Source organism: Vigna angularis, chromosome 6 (assembly GCF_016808095.1).
Source record: "Vigna angularis cultivar LongXiaoDou No.4 chromosome 6, ASM1680809v1, whole genome shotgun sequence".
Taxonomy (NCBI): Eukaryota; Viridiplantae; Streptophyta; class Magnoliopsida; order Fabales; family Fabaceae; genus Vigna; species Vigna angularis.
In genome coordinates this window covers 35,798,958-35,817,543 of record NC_068975.1, presented here as the reverse complement: position 1 = coordinate 35,817,543, position 18,586 = coordinate 35,798,958, and the positions used below count along the sequence as shown (strand labels likewise).

Genomic DNA, 18,586 nt, shown 5'->3' with positions numbered 1-18,586 from the left:
TATGTAAATGTATGAGGTATGTTGGATTTGTTGTGATAATTATGAGCGTTCGGCTTTTGGGGTATAACAAGCGTTCGGTTTTTGAGTATAAGTGAACGTTCGATTTTTGGATATAAGGGAGCGTTCGGTTTTAAGTGTTCGGTGTGGATCTTGGACGTTCGTCCTTTGTTTCAGTGAGCGTTCGTCCTTGTTTTCTGGGAGCGTTCGTCCTTGTTTTCTGGGAGCGTTCGTCCTTTGTTTTGGGAGCGTTCGTCCTTGATTTTGAGAGCGTTCGTCCTTGGTTTTATGAGCGTTCGTCCTGGGAGCTCGGCAACGTTCGGTTTTGATGAGGATTGATTTCAGGACGTTCGTTCAGACAGCATCAGAGTTGGAAATAGCGTTCGGTAATAATGCATGAATCCATGGGAGTATTTTGAAGCAATTATTGAGAATTGTTGGTTATTTTCCTTGATCCAATATTGGTTTAGCAATTATTGAAAAGCAAATGCATTTTGGTAGCCTGACTCATAAGAACTCCATGGTTAAGCGTGCTTAGCCTGGAGCAATTCTGGGATGGGTGACCTTTCGGGAAGTTTTTCCGGAAAGTGTGCGAGTGAGGACAAAGCATACTGGAAAGCCTGGTGGTGATCTGTGGGGGCAGTCGATGGTCCCTGTGAGTTGCCGGGGCGTTACAGATGGTATCAGAGCCTAGCCTCTCCCAGTACGGTGTGGTTCGAGGACGAACCAGAGCAAAAGCTGGTGGGCATGTGACACCCGGGCACGGAGACGAGGGCGGGGAGTGACGCCGGTGCAAGAAGCATGGTGCAGGGGGCACAGACAAGGAGCGGCTCCTGGCAGCTTCGGGTGGAAGGGGTACATGGACGAATCGAGCATACACCGGAATGAGAGGGATCTGGAGACTGTATAGGTATGGGACTATACAGATGAAGGATAGCTTAAAGGAATTGATTTGACTACTCATATCACCAAAATGCATTTGCTTTTCGGTAGCCTGACTCATAAGAACTCCATGGTTAAGCGTGCTTAGCCTGGAGCAATTCTGGGATGGGTGACCTTCTGGGAAGTTTTCCCAGAAAGTGTGCGAGTGAGGACAAAGCACACTGGAAAGCCTGGTGGTGATCTGTGGGGACAGTCGATGGTCCCTGTGAGTTGCCGGGGCGTTACAGATGGTATCAGAGCCTGGTTTCTCCCAGTACGGTGTGGTTCGAGGACGAACCAGAGCAAAAGCTGGTGGGCATGTGACACCCGGGCACGGAGACGAGGGCGGGGAGTGACGCCGGTGCAAGAAGCATGGTGCAGGGGGCACAGACAAGGAGCGGCTCCTGGCAGCTTCGGGTGGAAGGGGTACATGGACGAATCGGACATACACCGGAATGAGAGGGATCTGGAAGGAATTGATTTGACTACTCATATCACCAAAATGCATTTGCTTTTCGGTAGCCTGACTCATAAGAACTCCATGGTTAAGCGTGCTTAGCCTGGAGCAATTCTGGGATACTTCCGTACCTCATGTCCCTCGCATAGCGCACCCACTTAATTCGCTATGTGAATTAAGTCACTGAGGTGCATCAGACCTTCAGTCTCTTGCATAACGCACCCAAGTCGCTATGCGAGAGCCTAGACAGAGACCAACCCCCCTAAAACTCTCGCTATGCGCCCCACTCGCCTTTCGAATTAAATGCTCAGTGGTTCCAGACCACCATTAGTCGCATAGCGACAGGATTCGCCAGGCAAATCCACAACCAGAGAGCAACACCCTTTGGTCATTCGCACAACGCACCAGCTCGCACAACGAATTACCCAGACAGTGAGCACCCTCTACAGGGTCTCGCTATGCGAGACAGCTCGCATAGCGACTCTGCATCATCTGCAGAACGCAAATTCTGCAGAATCACACACTCACACCAGCCCTTACCATTTCTAGGCCTTTTGGCCAACTTCTAAGACCTCCAATTCGTGTATTAAGCTCAATTACACCTGCCTAGATGATCCTAACCCTCCCCATTACTAATCTAAAGTGATTAAGATCAAGTTTTATCTTTTAAAACATCAATTTCTATACTTGAGGACCCAATTTCAATTTTACCACTTCTAACATGTTCTAGTCCAGTTTTATGATCCTAACAAGTCACAATTGACTTGCCTAAGATGTCCCAACAGCCCAAATGTGCACAGAACCCCTACTTCCCAAAATCACTACCTCACTTCCTCTCAAGTGACCCAAAACACTACAAATCCTGTTGACTTTCAACATACAGTTGCTACCTCAGATTTTACTCATCTAGCATCCTCAGTTGCAGTCACACAACACGTTTAAATCAGCTCACAAGCATTAATTCACAGATGAACATATCAGCACATATTATTCCATTCACTTAAAACTTAAAAACATAACTCAAACAGCACAATGATGCATAAATCAGTCCATACACCCAACATATAACAATTTATAAGAAAGTACTCTAGCTCCCCTTACCTTGGAGTTGAGCAGTACAGCCCACTAGAATGCTCTAACCGTTCCTCACACAGTAAGGACCCGACCAAACCCTACAAGACACCACATTGGTGATAGAAACAGCTCTTAGAGCTAGAATGAACAGAGGAAATGGAAGGGAATATTTCTAGCTACATGCAACCAGCAAAGATGCATGCCCTAGGTTCCAAAATCACGGAGGAGAAGGGAAAACGACTTACCCGCTGAAGAACGAAAATCTAATCGAATGGTTGCGAAGCTCTCTGCGCCGCGGTCACTTGAGCACCACCTAATCCAACATGCAATGACTGAAATTGAGGGAATGGTAGAGAGAAGGCAGAGAGAAATGAAGGAACAAGCTTTTTAGAGAGAGAATGGGAAGTTGAGATAATGAACTTAGATTTGGAAAAGTCCCTTCTAAGATCATGATGTCCTTAGTTTTACAGACCTGACTGCCTCAACATAAGGTCCAAAAATCCTATATTTTTCAGGCCCTTACAGTTAAATCATCTAAAGTAATTTTATCACTTGAATTGTATAAAGACATAATTTCATATAATATAATAATTTAATTTTTTTCATTAATATTGTTTATGATTATCTAGAAATTCAAAAGATAAAAGATATTATTTAAATTTTAATTATTATTAATTTAATATTTGTTTTTTTTATTCTTCTAAGTAGTATATTATAACTTTTATTAGTATATAAAAAAGATATCATTATTTAGATAAAGGAAGTAAATAGATATTTAAAATATTTTTATAATTGAATATTTGTTTATATTTTATACATTTTTAAAAATATTTTTTAATTTTATGATTTTTGTATAATTAACATTTATAAATTTAATAAATATTTTGATTATTGTGAAATATTTTTTATTCTAACATATACAATTGTAATTTATTTCTAAATATTTAATATTGAATACATTATAATACTTTTTTATATTAAATATTTAATAATTTTGTATTTTCTTTGTCGTGATTTTCTTTGTAAAAATTAATTAATTTATATTGATACAGTAAAAAGTGGATTTGAAGATGAGTATTTAGTAAAGATAGATATGAGAACAATATATCTATTAAATATGAATATTTGATTCTTTTTAAATGGATATAAGATAATTAAACTTGTTTTCCTCCTATGTTTGGTCATTCTTATTTGTACATCACTCATTCGCTGAATTGCTATGGAATGTAATGTGCAGGTATGACGCATAGAGGGAATAATCTGCGCTTCTCTTAACCAAATGCAGTGACAATATGGTTGCAGATAATTTAGCAAAATTAGCTCTCTACTATCACGATACGTCCGTTGTAGAGGTTCCTCTGATGTAACTGCCCCTACTCCTATTCTATTTTCTACATAGCCAGTCATAGATCAAAAACATCCTACCATGCCAGAATTTCCTCATTTAAGCTCTAATGCATCACTTACTAAATACCTTGGCAGAAGCTAAGTAGATCACTGAAGCTAAGTAGATCATTAAGGGAGAAGCTTGTTAAGTCCTGCGACAAAAATAGTCTGTAAGGTCATACGTAAAATAAATTAAAAACCTGTGCTGGATTCATTTTTCAATTTCATCCCACTCGTTACAGTCATTGAAGTAGAAAAAAGAGTGAACCCAAACATTTCAGGAATACCAGAGATAACTCAGCCAACAAATATCACAAAGATGCCTATAAACTGGAAAAATTATGGCATCATGTAAAATTCTCCTTCTAGTGAATACTCACAAATTTCAAGAATGTCAACTCACAAAAAGGGAAAACATGTCCAAATAAAATATTTACAGAGTAAGATTGCAAAGCATCATTTTCTCCATGTAACATGAAAATGCTTTTTATGTTTGAAGGTTTCAAGCCAATATACATCATGGAGAGATAAAGTCTAACAAAAAGTTCAAGGAAATGCATAGGATCCATATTTAAAGAACATAATTGTACTGTACCACTTGATTCAAAAGAACTGATCAATGACAAACTCAAATTTTTCATTCCAGATTTGAGTCTCATGATTGTTAAATGCTGCCATTTGCAGTAAGAACCCCAATAACACAATATTTACTCAGTGTCAGCAATGGATTTGACATTTACAGTACCAAACTTGGTTAACTATGCTATTGAATTTGAGGGTACAAATCATGGCTGCAAAATTAAATTGTAACAATTTTTTTTTCAATTTTTGACAAATCTATATCAGCAACCATGTACCCTGTTTTGTACTTCACTGAGACCTGATAACTTGATGCACATTGCAGGAAAAATAGTGGCCCCGTTTTCCCTGTATTGAAGAAAATATAAAATCATGATGCAAATAAAGTCGTAAACAGTGGAGAGATACACAAATTGGAAATCAAGTTCAAAGAAATGTTTGGGCCTAGCAAGCATTTTATAACACTGAAGTAAGAGCATGTTTGGATGAACTTTTCCATGAGGACTTCCAAGAGAGAAAAATAAGAAAAAACAATGAAATTAAAATTCACTTATGGATGAGTTAACTGGTAAAAGTTCTCCCACGTAACTTTTCCAAACTTTTATTTTTAGCTTATGCATAAGCATTTTAACTTACAATGAAAATCATATCCATTTTTTTCTCGTCAAAGCCCTTCTGGAAAAGTTGTTAAACAAACCTTAAAAATAAAATGAAGACTCCGCTGGGGATTCACCGATTTAGCACCATCAGAAAGGATCTTCAGCGTTATCTTTGGATAGATTGATAGTACATAATACAAACCAAAACTAATTTCACAGCTACCAAAATTTTATCCGAAAAACCTAGACCGAGCATTTAATTTCGTTTTAGCCTCTTTATTCTCTCAAGAGCACCAAGCCGATTTTCATTATCCTTATCTTTTGCCGCATCTACCTCTCCATTCTTTTCATCCTCGTCTCTCTTTCTAATCAAACCACCAAACACAGCAGAAGGAACATCTTTTTGTGCAATTTCAATCTTATCATCATCATCATCAGAATCACTTTCTTCTGGTAACTCAATATCCTCGTGATTTGAATTAGTTTTTATCCCTTCATCAGATTGAGATTCCACTCCAGCACTCACAAACCCAACTTTTCTATCTTTTGTCACAGTATTGTCAGCTGCTGCTGGTGCTAATTGCCTTTCTAAAGCAGCCATTTCGTCCTCAGGGATCCCAGCCTGTTTTAACTTGTCTTTGGCTTCATCGAGATTCACAGTTTGATCCTTCTGCATTAGATACTCGGGCAGTATAAAATGTGTCTGGAAAAACAGTTGAAGTAAGATTAGAATACAAGTCAAATATCAAGGTTAGAGCCTCACAAAAGAAAACATAAAAGTCAAAGTAACCTGGCTGTAGCTTGCAGAGACGCTTCGCTTAATACGAAGCATTTCTCTGAAAGTATCTTCATTCCCATGCTGAACCTCAAACTCATGCCACTTATTCCAAAACTCGGGATCAGATCGTGGATCTGCATACTGAGATGCAAATACATATACTGCACGGGCCCGGTCAATTTCTCCCAAGCTTTTCTCCAGTTCAGCATACTTCAAACACATGGTTTTGACATCCTTATCTGGGAGACCAGATTCAATTGCCTGCTCATAGATCTCTCTTGTTTTGGGCACACCAAATATCTCAGCTGCACGAGAAATGTATATCTCATACATGCTTAACTTCTCATTGTTAGGAACAGCCTTAGTTGCTTGATCATAAACCTTCATAGCTCGCTTAGCTAGACCATAGTCCTCCTCCAGCTTGGCATATTGCAGGTAAAGTGGCTTCACTTGATCAGCTGGAGCCTGCTTGGCAAGCATGATCCAGAAGACGGATTAGGTTAGAATTGCAATGCATTAAAAGAATTCAAAAGGTTCAACAAAGGAAATATAATATATCCACAATTGTGCGTTTTGACCACAGTCTTGTTAGGGTGACAAATAGGTCCAATAAATTATCTATCTACATCCATTGAAAATCCAATCCATTCATCATTGATGGAAAGTCTTGGATCAGATTGAATGGATTGTAAATTAAACGGAAGGATAACACAATCCATCTGCTTTTATGATCAGATTCAAAGGATCATCTAACTAATGATAATGGATCAAAATTATACCAAAATTAATTTATCATATTTAATTTTTTTAATACTCTTCTCTCCTCTCCTGCTCTCTCCACCATCTCTTCTCTGTCTCTCTCCCTTCTCTCTCCCGTCCCGAGAATGTTAGCATCATTTCCCTTTCTGGCCAGGCCTTCTTCTTGCAGTCAATATTCAGTTCCAAAATGACATAACAAATTGTTTTTCTTAATCATGCTACATGCAACACGTAACCTGTGATTGGAATCCTTATTGCACAAAAAGCATACCATTTAACTAACAAATACAAAATAAAAACTAAACAGTTAACTAAAAACATAGAAAAGTAGTATACGAAATTGTTTTTGAAAAAAGAATAGAGTAGAGAGAGAATATTTTACAAATAAAAACTATTTAATTCTTAAAATATAATGCTTTTGTGCAAGGATTGATATCCATCCATTAGATATGGTTAGTGTGTTTGGGAGATATTGAATTTCCCCATTTCAGCTGTTTTCTAGATATTTCAATTGTTTATTTAAAAAGCATTCTTGTCTGGTTCGATCAGCTTAAATTCCAAAACAGCTTTTTTTCCCACAAATAATCTGTCTTGAATCTCTAGAGTCCAACTGTTTGCTTAAGTTGGAAAGCTTATTTTACTTTTAAAAGCATAATTCCCAAACTACCCATCCATTTGAATAATCTATTAACGATGATAAACAGCTACCAACCCCCTTTTAGAAACTTATTGTATATGATTTCGACCCCAAACAAACATAATTATCTTACAATCACTATTCAGTAAATTCACCCTAACAAAAACTAATTTTTGATTATAATTGACTATTTCAATAATCAATTATCAAAACAATCCAATTTTTTCAGTTGTCACAAACACACTTCTTCATGGATGGAATGGATTAGACTTTTTAAATGGAGTTTTAATAGATCAAAAATGGTTATTATATCTAATCCATTAATCAGACTAAGAATTCAACCAATTCATCCTTTTGACACCCTTAAGTCTTGCTAAAGGATCATAAAGTAAAACTTGTGAAGAAATTGTACTTAAAGAACGCTTAGATTTTGGAAATCTATCAATAAAAAAATTGTGCATACCGATTCAACTGCATTTTCAAATAATTCTCTTGCTCGCTCCAATTTATTCTTTCCATATCTCTTCACAAATTTAGAGAGATAAGTAATCCATATGTCTTTAACATGAGGGTACTTAAAGATCTTTACTCCTCTTTCATAAACTTTAAAAGCATCTTCAAAGTACTTATGTTCCTGCATAAATAAATGAAAGAAATTGTCGATAAGCCAAAATCAGCTCAGAAAAATCCAAAAGCACAAAAAAAGTACAACCTACCTCCAAAAAGTATGCATAATTGATTATTATTTGCGGTGTGGCTATTCGTAAATCCAAAATTCGCTCATAAACAGCACATGTAGATTCCAAAGAACCTAGACTTTCCTCCAAATCAACATAGAATGTCCACAATCTCAAGGATTTGTGTAGCTTCATCTGGACTGGTTCATTCCCATCCGCAGCCACTAAAAGTAAGGCAAAAGGCAATTGAAAAGTTAGTCCACTCTCCATAACAACATTTCTTGCGTGGGGACGACATGGATTGTAATAAATTCGATCCATATACAAACAAAAACCACTTAAAGGGGTTCGAATTTAAAATCTAATACATTTTATTTAAAACCAGTTAGAATTTCTTTTTATAAACTAGTTTCTCAATCTATTTTAAACCAAAACCCAGTTATGAACAAGTTTTTAGCTGAACAGGCTTATGTAGGATATTCTTATAAACAAGCTTATTGACACTAACAACGTACTGACAGGATCACAACAACAAGCCGAAAGGATCACAACGACAAGCCCTTTAAAGCCTTGCACATAGCACATAATAACCATTCATACGACACAATTTATAAACACAAGATATTTATCTTTTGAACATTGTCATTGAATAACACAAAACAGCATCAAATGTAAACATGATTATCTTATAATCTTATTACATCTAGGACACACAAAAACTACTGATCCAGAAGTAAGCCAACTCTTTATGTTCCAGAGATATCCACTCTCAACCAGGATTACAAAAGTCAGTAGAAGCAGGTCTTGAGAAATACTTTTCTCCCAAGAAATCATTTCTTAGGAGACACAACAAGCAAACGCAAGTCTCTTGGTTAAACCATGACGTAGAATAACAGATGCCGAAGAAATCTCAAAGTTAGCTGAAGTTATATAGGTGAAATTGAAGTCAAAGATGGTGCTTTACAAGGCCTTTTTGTGTCTATGGCTGTGCATAATATCATGTGAATCTTGTTTTTGATGAATAGCTTCATAGTATAATTTTATCAAGTAGATCATTAAATTGAAAATCAAGACTGAATGGAGACTAGAAACAGACACAACATATACAAACCATATATATTTCAATTGAACACGAAAACGAACCCACTGAAGTTGATTTAAAATGGTCAGGAATGGCCAGATTAAACTTAAAAGTTTGGATCGATTTTTCCGACACCTAAGAAGAAGATAATGTGAACATGGATAATTGAGGGTACCTTTTCGCTTCACCTCAACTGACGGCTCAGCTGTAGCCCGCCTCATCAGCTCAAGTGCTCCTTTGAAATTTTTATGCTTTAACTCCATTTCAGCCCACTCACACCAGACACTAGCCAGGTTATCCACAGTTTTGTAGTTCACCTGCACTGCCTTGTCATATATGACACGGGCATTGGCAAGATCTTTGTGCTGTTCATACAGTTTAGCAAACGCAACCCACAAAGTGTGAGGCTTTCCCACTGCCTTCATGGGATCAATCGTCCTCACCGCTTCAGTGTAAGTCAGTATCTGCTTGGTAGGATTCCCTTCAAAGAGCTTTACCCTCCTGTGCCACTGTTCTACATTATGAGGATTTTGACGCAAAAGCACACTGTTAGCCAATTCCGGCCTCCTCTCCATAAGGTAATCAAACCGAGCTAACCTCAAGTCTATGTCATTCTTGTCATTCAACCAAAACCCATGCAAAATCTTCCTCTCAAAATCCTCCTCCACCAATCTTCCTTTGACACGAATATCCTCTTCTTCCACTTCCTCAAAGCCATTTTCCTCACCCTCATCATCTTCTTCATCACTCAACCCCATCTCCTCCATCTTGTAAGCAAGCATGCTCTCTTCAAACTGCGAGTAAGAATCAAATATAACACTAAAATCCCTGACCGTGATAACAGTAGACATACCCTCCTCAAACACATCCCTAGCCTTCTCATGCAAACCCCTCCTAATGTAATACTCAGAAAGCGAAGTCCAAAGCCTACCCACCTCATCAGTGAACTTCCTAATCCCACCCCTAATGATAGGGTCCACATTCAACCCAGAAACCTCATTGGCATGGCGAGTGAGCAAATCACATAACTCCAACCAAAGCCGGTGCTTGGTCTTACCCTTAATGGAGTAAAACTGGTCATCATTGAGGACCGAAGCCAGCCTCTCAGAAGCCTCTTGCCAGAGACTCGAATTAAGCAAAAATTCAATAAAATCCTCAATGTGAGAAGGATCATACTTCAAATACCTGCGATAAACCCGAAGAGAAGTCTCAATTGGAATACCCTTCTGGCTAACGAACACAAGATAAGGTTCCCAGATACGGTCGTGCTGGGTGACGGGGAGGGAGCAGAGAGCCCTGTCGAAGGTCCTGCGAGTTCGAGTAACCAATTTCTGATTGGTTAGGGTTTGCAGATACATAATCCAAATTCGCGGCATCTTGTGCATGGTGACTAATGCACGCTCGAAGGTATTATTGAGCGTATCGTATTGAGAGTGAGTGACGGGGAGGTTGCGAACGAGGTCGAGGCGCTCGCGGAGGTACGCGTGCCACAGCTTGTAGCTTCCGGGAAGCGCTTTCAGTGCCCGCTCGTAAATCACGAAGCGCTTCTTGAACGGAGCTTCCGAACGCGCAATTAGGTAACGCCACCATAGCTTAAGGCTGAAAGGGTTTCGAAGCAACTCCTCTTCGTACAAAAGGTCGTCTTCTGAGGGATACAAATCTTGCGCAATCGCCATTTACACTCTCTGTAAAACCCTAACTAACAAACTACAGGTGTGAGTGTTACTGGGAGAAGAAGACTCCACGCTACGCCCTATTTGGACTTTAGAGAAAAAGAATTTGACGCGTCCTTACTAATTGGGAAACTTGGTTTGGTGGAGCAGCGTGCCCTTCAGATCCGCCTGATTAAACTGGAGGCAGATCTGATCATTCCATGTTTATTGAATGTTTGATAAAGAAAATAAAAATTCAGTACATAAATATTAGTTAGAATTATTTAATTATTTGTACTTAATATAATAATAATAAATATATATGATTATTAATGTATATAATAATTATTATTATTATATATATATATATATATATATATATATATATATTTTTTGGGTTTAATCCTTTCGGACCGTATTTTGTGTAGGTTTGTTTCAAATAGGTCTTCATATTCTAAATGGTCTTAATTAGGTTCTTTATTGTGTAAAATTGAATCAATTTGGGTCTCGCCGTTAATTACGTTGGACGGCGTTAAAAATTGTTTGGTGACTGAGCAAATTTTATTCACGTGACAGCATTTCAGCGCCTGAGCTGGATTTTATTTATTTACAATTTTAAAAAACTTTATTTTAATCAAAACACAAGTTAAGGAAAACTGATTAAAAGTTAGGATTAGTGGTTTAATTGTTGAGTGTGTGCCAGATTGGGGAAATTTAGGAAACCACAACAACCAAGCCTCGAAAAAACCACAACACTGACATCCTCCATCGCCGCAAGGCCGCCACAACCGTTGTCGTGCTGCACAACCCTTTTCAGGCTGTTGTCGCTGTAAGAATTGCGCCACTCAACGTGAGAACTTACAACCACTGCACCGGAAACCTGATAGAAACCCAAATGAAGCAAATCGCATCTCCGCCATTCTCTAATCACCTTTACCCGCCACCTACATCACCACCATGAATCTTCATCTTCTCCAACAGAACCACCATGATTCCACCCTTGAAACCCACAAAAAAATCCCAAACTGAAAGAACCCTAAAACCCTAATTCACCACCGTGACAACATTTACATTCTCGCTCCTCGCCGCCACCAGCACTAACGCGAACCCAGCCAACCATTCGAACCTTCTTCTCGCCACCAGAGAGCATCAGCAACTCCGCGGAGGAGAAGAGGCGAAACCCTATCACGAAGAGAGGTAAGGGTTCGAACCATTTATTTTATGTTTCAATATAATTTTTATTTTCAAAAATTTAATGCAATTAAGTCTTTTATGTTAATAGTATCTGATGTTAAAGATGTGTTACATGTTACTTTGTAGTTTACTTGATTTTTCTTATTTTTTAAATATTTTAAATAAAAATTTATCACGTGTCAAACTAATATCATGTTGACAATGTCACGTGTAATTGCATGTGTCACTGTCTTAATATCAAATTGGTCATTGTATTTTATATTTTTTCTCAATATTTTTTTATTTAAACAATTTCACTACTCTTTAAATTGAAACAAATTTTAATTTCTATGTAAATACTATACAAATATTTTTAACAATATTAAATATATTTGAATTTATATTTTATACTGAATTTTATTTCAAATTGTTTTAAAGTTGTTAATAGAAAATAATATTAATAGAAATTTTTTTAAATTAATTTCAACTAACAAATTAATATGTTAAACTTTTTTCTCATGGCATTTTATAAAATAAAATAAATTTACCAACTTTTTAAATTCTTTTAAATTTATATTTTAAGTTGATTTTATTTGTACTGGTATTTTATACATCATACTTTAATAATGTTTATTATTTGAATTTATATTTGAAATAATTGTATATTATTAAATCATAGGTTTCTAATATAGCTTCAAGGCCCGAATTATCACTAAAGAGACCCAAGTGTCACAATGGTTGGAGTTGAGCCGTGGTAGGATATCACTAAAAGTCAATTATCAGTCTGAAGCTAATTTATTAATTAATTCACTAAGCAAGAGATTTATAGAATTGAGTGACAAAAGTGTAAGAGCTTTTGCGTTGAGTGCCATACCTTGTGCTAAACGTTCCCTGTTGTAAAGTTTGTGTAGTTTTTTTGTGTTCAATAAATCATGTGTTGTCTCGAGTGGTTTTAAATATTTTAGATATTTGTTTATTTGAAATAGAAAATGATTATGGATTGTGATATGATTATGAATGTGGATGATACGTGGTATGAGAAGAATTTTAATGAGAAGTTCTTATATTCATTGTATATAGTGTATGTATTAATATAGAAACTTCATACTGGAGATTATCTTTACATTATTCTCATGTCAAGACAGGTGAAATATGTTATGAAAAGTATAAAAGGTCCTTAATCCAGTGGTTGTTTATTAATCATATATGTCATATGAATTAATTGTGTGGTAGCTTGGTGGACAAATTGTTTCATCATACTTTATTAGTGTTTCGCTGTTTGTTTTTATAAGTAAATTGTATTAATGTTTTTTTTGTTAAAAATAGTTTATACATTTATCGTTGTCTGTCTGTTTAACTTTTTTTTTCTTGTTTATTATGATTCGCTTGATGATGTGAGGAAATTAAAAATTATATGTTGGAGTAAGTGTTGAGTGATGGTAATGGCACTAAGTAAGATTGCTTTTAATTTCTCTATATATATATTTTGTCTTTTAAAATTTTAGTTTCGTGTGTAATTGAATTCTATTTAATATAGCATATTGTATATATATTTTGGTATTATAGTTATTGCTTATATTATTATAATAATATTTTATATGTCGTATTGTTTCATTTTATTTATTGAATATGTGATGTTTTTTTATAATAATAATAATAATAATAATAATGTTAAAACTATTAAAATTGAAATGTTACTTGGATTGTTCTAAATACCATAATTATGAGAAATTGGGTCACAAGGAAAAGGTGAAAGATAAGAGAAAGATTGAATAACAAACAAAGGAAAAGAGAAAGGAGGAAGCAAAATGGGCTAGACACAATCCTATACTAAATGGGGAGAAATGAGGAAGGAAAATGGGCTACACAGAATCCTATAGTAGGGGGTGCAAGAAACAATGGCCTAATAATTAAACACTTTCCGAAACCGTTACTTCACTTTTTTTTTTTATTACTAGTTAATGTTATACTCACTCAAAAATAATTTTCTAACAACTTTTCAAATAAAATTATATCATGCATTACATATTTAAAATTAGTGAATAAAACTTAGTTTTTTTCTTAAAATGTGTCAAGGGAAATCAAAATTGGCTATTAGTGAAATTTATACATTAATTTTCCTTTAAAATGATTAAATGGGCATTTCTTTTGTTGATTGAAATTTGACAGCCTCTATTTCAATTCAATATTTTATACGTAGTATTTACTCAATTCAAATATTTTATAAGGAATATTTACTTGATATGTTTTTTTCAACTCAATTGAATTTAAACATGTATATTTTAAATAACAACACACTCAACACCAAATTCAACTATTATAATATAATCGAAAATTAAATCTGGACAACATAAAAAATAATTCAAAATATTTAAAATTTTAAAAATCTATTCACGTTACACATTTTCATCATTTTTTTTAGTTTTTTTTATCATTAATAATAAATATATTAATAAAAGATAGATTGTTACTTGTATAATTATATTCTAACTCCAATAAATTTCAGTCAAACAATATATTTCCATTATCATATCAAATGTCTTGATATTCATTTTTAATTTTTGAATAAGTCAATATTGTAACAATATTTTTGTTATATAGGATTATTCTATTTTTTTTTTATAAAAATCAACAGATGTTAAAAAAAGAAGTATAAAATATTTTATTATAACCAATACAGAATAAAGAAATCTTAAGAAAGCAGAGTAGCTGAAAGAAGAAAGTGATTAATGGGCTTAGTATCCTCCTCACTGTCCCCAAGCAAAGTGTAAAGATATTAATATATTCAACAACAGGGAAATTATTTCTATATAAATTATTTTTTATAATTAAATAAAAAATTTCTCAATTCTTTTATTTAAACCATTAGTGATTCACTTATGTTTTTTTGAATTTCTAATTTTTTTAATTCACTGAATTCACGCAACAACGTTATTTTAATTTCTATTTCAATTCAAGATTATTCAACTAGTTCTTTATGTCCAGCGGAATTCGTTATTCTACCCAAATACATCTATAAAATTTTATATATTACAAAATTTCTAAATTTATAATTTAGGGTTATACTAATTTGGAGAGAAATATAATTAGAATTCACATCAATTTCATAAAAGAATTCCCAAAATCATAATCAAGATTCTTACTAATTTGGTAAAAACATTGTAAAAGAAGACTCATAAATTTAACATATATAAACCATTATAGAATACTAATTTTGATTCAGGAGATATAATATAGGCTTAATACCTCTTTTGGTCCTTTTTAGGGGGGCAATGTTCAAGTCCGTCCTACCTTTTTTAAAAAGTTCAATGTGGTCTCAACTTGTGAAAAAAATGTGCAATTAAATCATTTTTGGTTACAGTGTTAATTTTTTAACGGTCTAAGTGCCCTCCTGGACAAAACATAATGAGGTGTCCACTTTTTGTGATTGCGTGGCACTGGAAAGTTAAATGACATGTTCAGCGAGAGAGAGGAATCTGTGCGAGAAGAGGGAGATTGCGAGGCTAACGAGCTCTTCGGCGAAGTGAAGAACGCGTTCGGCAGCTGTTGCGGAGAGATGATGGAGCTCGTCCCGAGTGGTGATGCGTTGTGTGTCATCTCCGACGATGGCAGTGGAATGGATAGCGGCCCAAATCTTACAATTTGGGATTGATTAGGGTTTTCGAATTTGGGTTTTTATTTGATCTGAGTTTGGGTTCCTTTGAGAGCTAGAATCCCGGCTATAGAGCTGCGATCGTTGGGGCAGGTGGCTACGGTGTCGTAGGCCTTGGCGGCTTCCTCTACGGTGAAGCAGCCCCAAAGACGCTAGCGGACACCTCTGAAATGGGCCTCTTTGGGTGGCGGCGGAGCATGGGTGAGCAATCTATCCCATTCTGAAGAAACACGATTAGAAGCACATGTCCAAACTGAACACTTTTGCATCCAATTGTTTGTTGTTGCTAGTGTTGCCATGAAGGAGTTTCCTTCTTGTTTTGGAGAAAATGGGGTTCAGGTTGCTGACTCATCCTCATCAAGCACTACAAGAGCGGCTCAAAATGTTGTCACGTGTGTGTACCAGTGCAAATTAAGACGTTGTTCATGTCTGATCATGGTCTCCTAGACCAAAACTCTGATGGGTCAAGGCTTGAGCGTGGGAATTGATGATTTGGGAAATAATTGTCTCTGCAAGGTTGAGATAAAGCCATCGCTATTCTCAAAGAGAAAATGGTCCAAGAATTTGGAGGTCCAATATGGTAAAATTGATATCTTTTGGGATTTGAGTTGTGCCAAGTTTGGTTTCTGGACCGAGCCGCTAGAGGGGTTCTACTTAGCGGTGGTGTTCAACAAGGAGCTGGTGTTGCTGCTTGGGGATCTGAAAAAGGAGGCATGCAAGAAGATGGACAGTGATTGTGCTTTTTCCCACAATGGTACTGTTTTCATCGCAGCGGAGAGTCGATGGCCACCGACAGGCTTGATTCGGAGGCCGCTATGTAGAGTGAGAGATTTTCCATGGCAGAGTTATCATAAAGCCTTGATCCATGGCAGAATTATCATAAAGCTGATGTGTGGCAAGTAAATTGTTCTTTTAAAATTCAAAATTAACATATTATATTCCACGTATGAGAAAAATAGGACAGCTTATTAAGTGTTGGCCAACTAGGCAGCTCTACCGTTAAAATTTTGACGCCGTAACCAAAATTAATTTAATTCAATTTTTCACAAGTTGGGACCACATTGAACTTTTTAAAAAAGGTAGGACGGAATTGAACATTGCCCCCTAAAGAGAGACTAAAAGAGGTATTAAGCCTATAATATAATAATATGTTTTTCAATTTTTCAATTTCCGTTTCTCAATCTCTCTTTTACATTTTGTTTACTCTCATTTTTTTAATAACTTATTGTGAAGAAAATTTATAGCAAGAAACATAATTTTAACTTTTTTATTAATTAATGTTTATAAAATTGTTTTTTATTTTTTAAACAATAATAATATATAAATAAATAGTATAAATGAATAAAATGGTGAGACGGTGAAAAAAATTCTTAACCTTAATATAAATAATATAATAACATATAAATATAATTTTAAAATATATATAAAAAATAATATTAAACAATTTTAGAAGAGCCGTGACTCCTTATGTCATAATGACCAAGTTTTGCCATTAATTCTAATTAATTGATAGTCTCTTAATATTGTATTTTGATTTTCATTTAATATTCTTTTTATTTTTGTTTATCCTCCTCATATAATAATAAAAACCACATATTATGTTAAAACTAAAATTAAAGCTAGGTCGTCTGTTTGCATAAAATTTGTGGAGCGGCCGTTAAGTCAACTAATGTGAAATGACAAAACATAAAGTATTGAAGAAAAACATTTAAAAACTTTTTTCAAACAAATCTTAACAATTGAAATCTCTATACAAAAACACTTAATTTTCCTATAATTATAGAAAATATTATTTTCAGTATTTACTTTTAAAAACGTTGACTTTTCAAGTGTAATTGTTAAAATGTATCACAGTAAGTAAACTTCTGTCATTAATTCTAATAGAAAAAAAAACATCAGATATAATCTGTGACGACGTTTTATCATCTACCGTGTCTAAAAGTGAACATTTATATATTACTGAATTTAAATAGATTAAAACATGTTTAAAAAAAATTAAAACTCCAAATTTGTGGGTTTTAATTTGTTGATAATATTTTTTGGAAATGTTTTTTTTAAAGCAAATGGTTAGAAAAATGATTAAAATAGGAAAGGACGTGCAGGTAAATTATTACATGTGCCATGTCGTGTGGTGTTGCTTTGCCCTCTTTGTTTAGCCATTCCCTCTAAGAGTTTGGGAGACTCGTGAACAACTTTGATTCATGTGTTTCTCATATCTTTAGTGCAGTAGGTGTAGGTCAGTGGATAAGGTGGTAAAGGATTTCAGTAATGCTGTATAAAGTTGAACGCTTTCTTTACTTAAATAATTTTGAAGAAGAATAATTAAATAAATTTGAGAGGATTTGATGGTAAATTTTGATGCTGTTTATTTAACTGAATTTAAAAGTAAGTGAAACTGTATTTTGGAAGTAAATTTTTTTAATCTATCACATCAACTAAATCCTACACTAATTTTTACACATTTTACTTCCAAATCTACTCTCACTTATCTCCAAATTCACTCAAATAAATAAAAAAAAAATTACTATCAAATTTTCTCAAATATATTCAATCACTTTCCTCCATATCCATTCAAGTAAACAAAGGATAAGACTCAGTTTTCATTACCATTTTTGAATAAAAAAAACGTAATACCTGTCACACAATTTTGTTTATATATTAAAAACATTAAATTTGAATAGAAAAAATATTTTAAGAAATGGGAGTGAAATTAATAATATTAATTGTGAAATTTATTTTAATAAAAAAATATTATTTTTGTGAGGGTGGCATTTGCATAGAAAAGGTTGTAAATTTGCTTGGAATTCGACGTCTCCCAACTTTTAACAGCCACACCATGTGCGCTACCGATGAAATTCCAACGCACATGGCTGTATTTTTAAAATAGGAATCTTCTTTATATACGTATGAAGACCTCTTTCATTTGTTGCAACTACGAGAGAAATTTTAAGATACAGAAATTAATTTAGCAATTTTGAAGTTGAATTTTGATTTATAATAATAATAATAATAATAATAAGGATTAAATATGATTTTGGTCCCTTAACTTTTAGTGAAAATTGGAATTAGTCTCTCTTCAAAACTTTGGTCTAATTTAGTTCCTAAATTTTAAAAGTGTGTGAATTTAGTTCTTTTAACTAAATTTTGTTAGGTTTATTTGATGT

The 18,586-nt window shown here is 34.7% G+C and overlaps 1 protein-coding gene and 1 pseudogene across 4 annotated transcripts; one reads left to right on the top strand and one right to left on the bottom strand.

The window, feature by feature from the left end:
- Positions 1 to 3,701: 3,701 nt before the first annotated feature.
- On the bottom strand, positions 3,702 to 10,819 carry LOC108343033 (uncharacterized). Of its 4 annotated transcripts, XR_008249839.1 has the most exons (7): positions 9,121 to 10,819; positions 7,904 to 8,088; positions 7,651 to 7,821; positions 5,804 to 6,256; positions 5,112 to 5,716; positions 4,693 to 4,762; positions 3,702 to 3,987 (listed from the first exon to the last, which is right to left on the bottom strand). XR_008249839.1 is itself a non-coding variant. In XM_017581049.2 (5 exons), the coding sequence occupies exons 1-5, from the start codon at positions 10,619 to 10,621 to the stop codon at positions 5,270 to 5,272; spliced, it is 2,757 nt and encodes a 918-aa protein (XP_017436538.1). In that variant the 5' UTR covers positions 10,622 to 10,819; the 3' UTR covers positions 4,936 to 5,269. The 4 variants fall into 4 exon arrangements, 1 of the variants encoding a protein (XP_017436538.1); XR_008249838.1 differs by lacking the exon at positions 4,693 to 4,762; XR_001833462.2 differs by lacking the exon at positions 3,702 to 3,987 and having other exon boundaries at positions 4,513 to 4,762.
- Positions 10,820 to 15,719: 4,900 nt separating this feature from the next.
- LOC108341699 (uncharacterized) lies at positions 15,720 to 16,325 on the top strand (annotated as a pseudogene).
- The last annotated feature ends 2,261 nt before the right edge of the window (positions 16,326 to 18,586 follow it).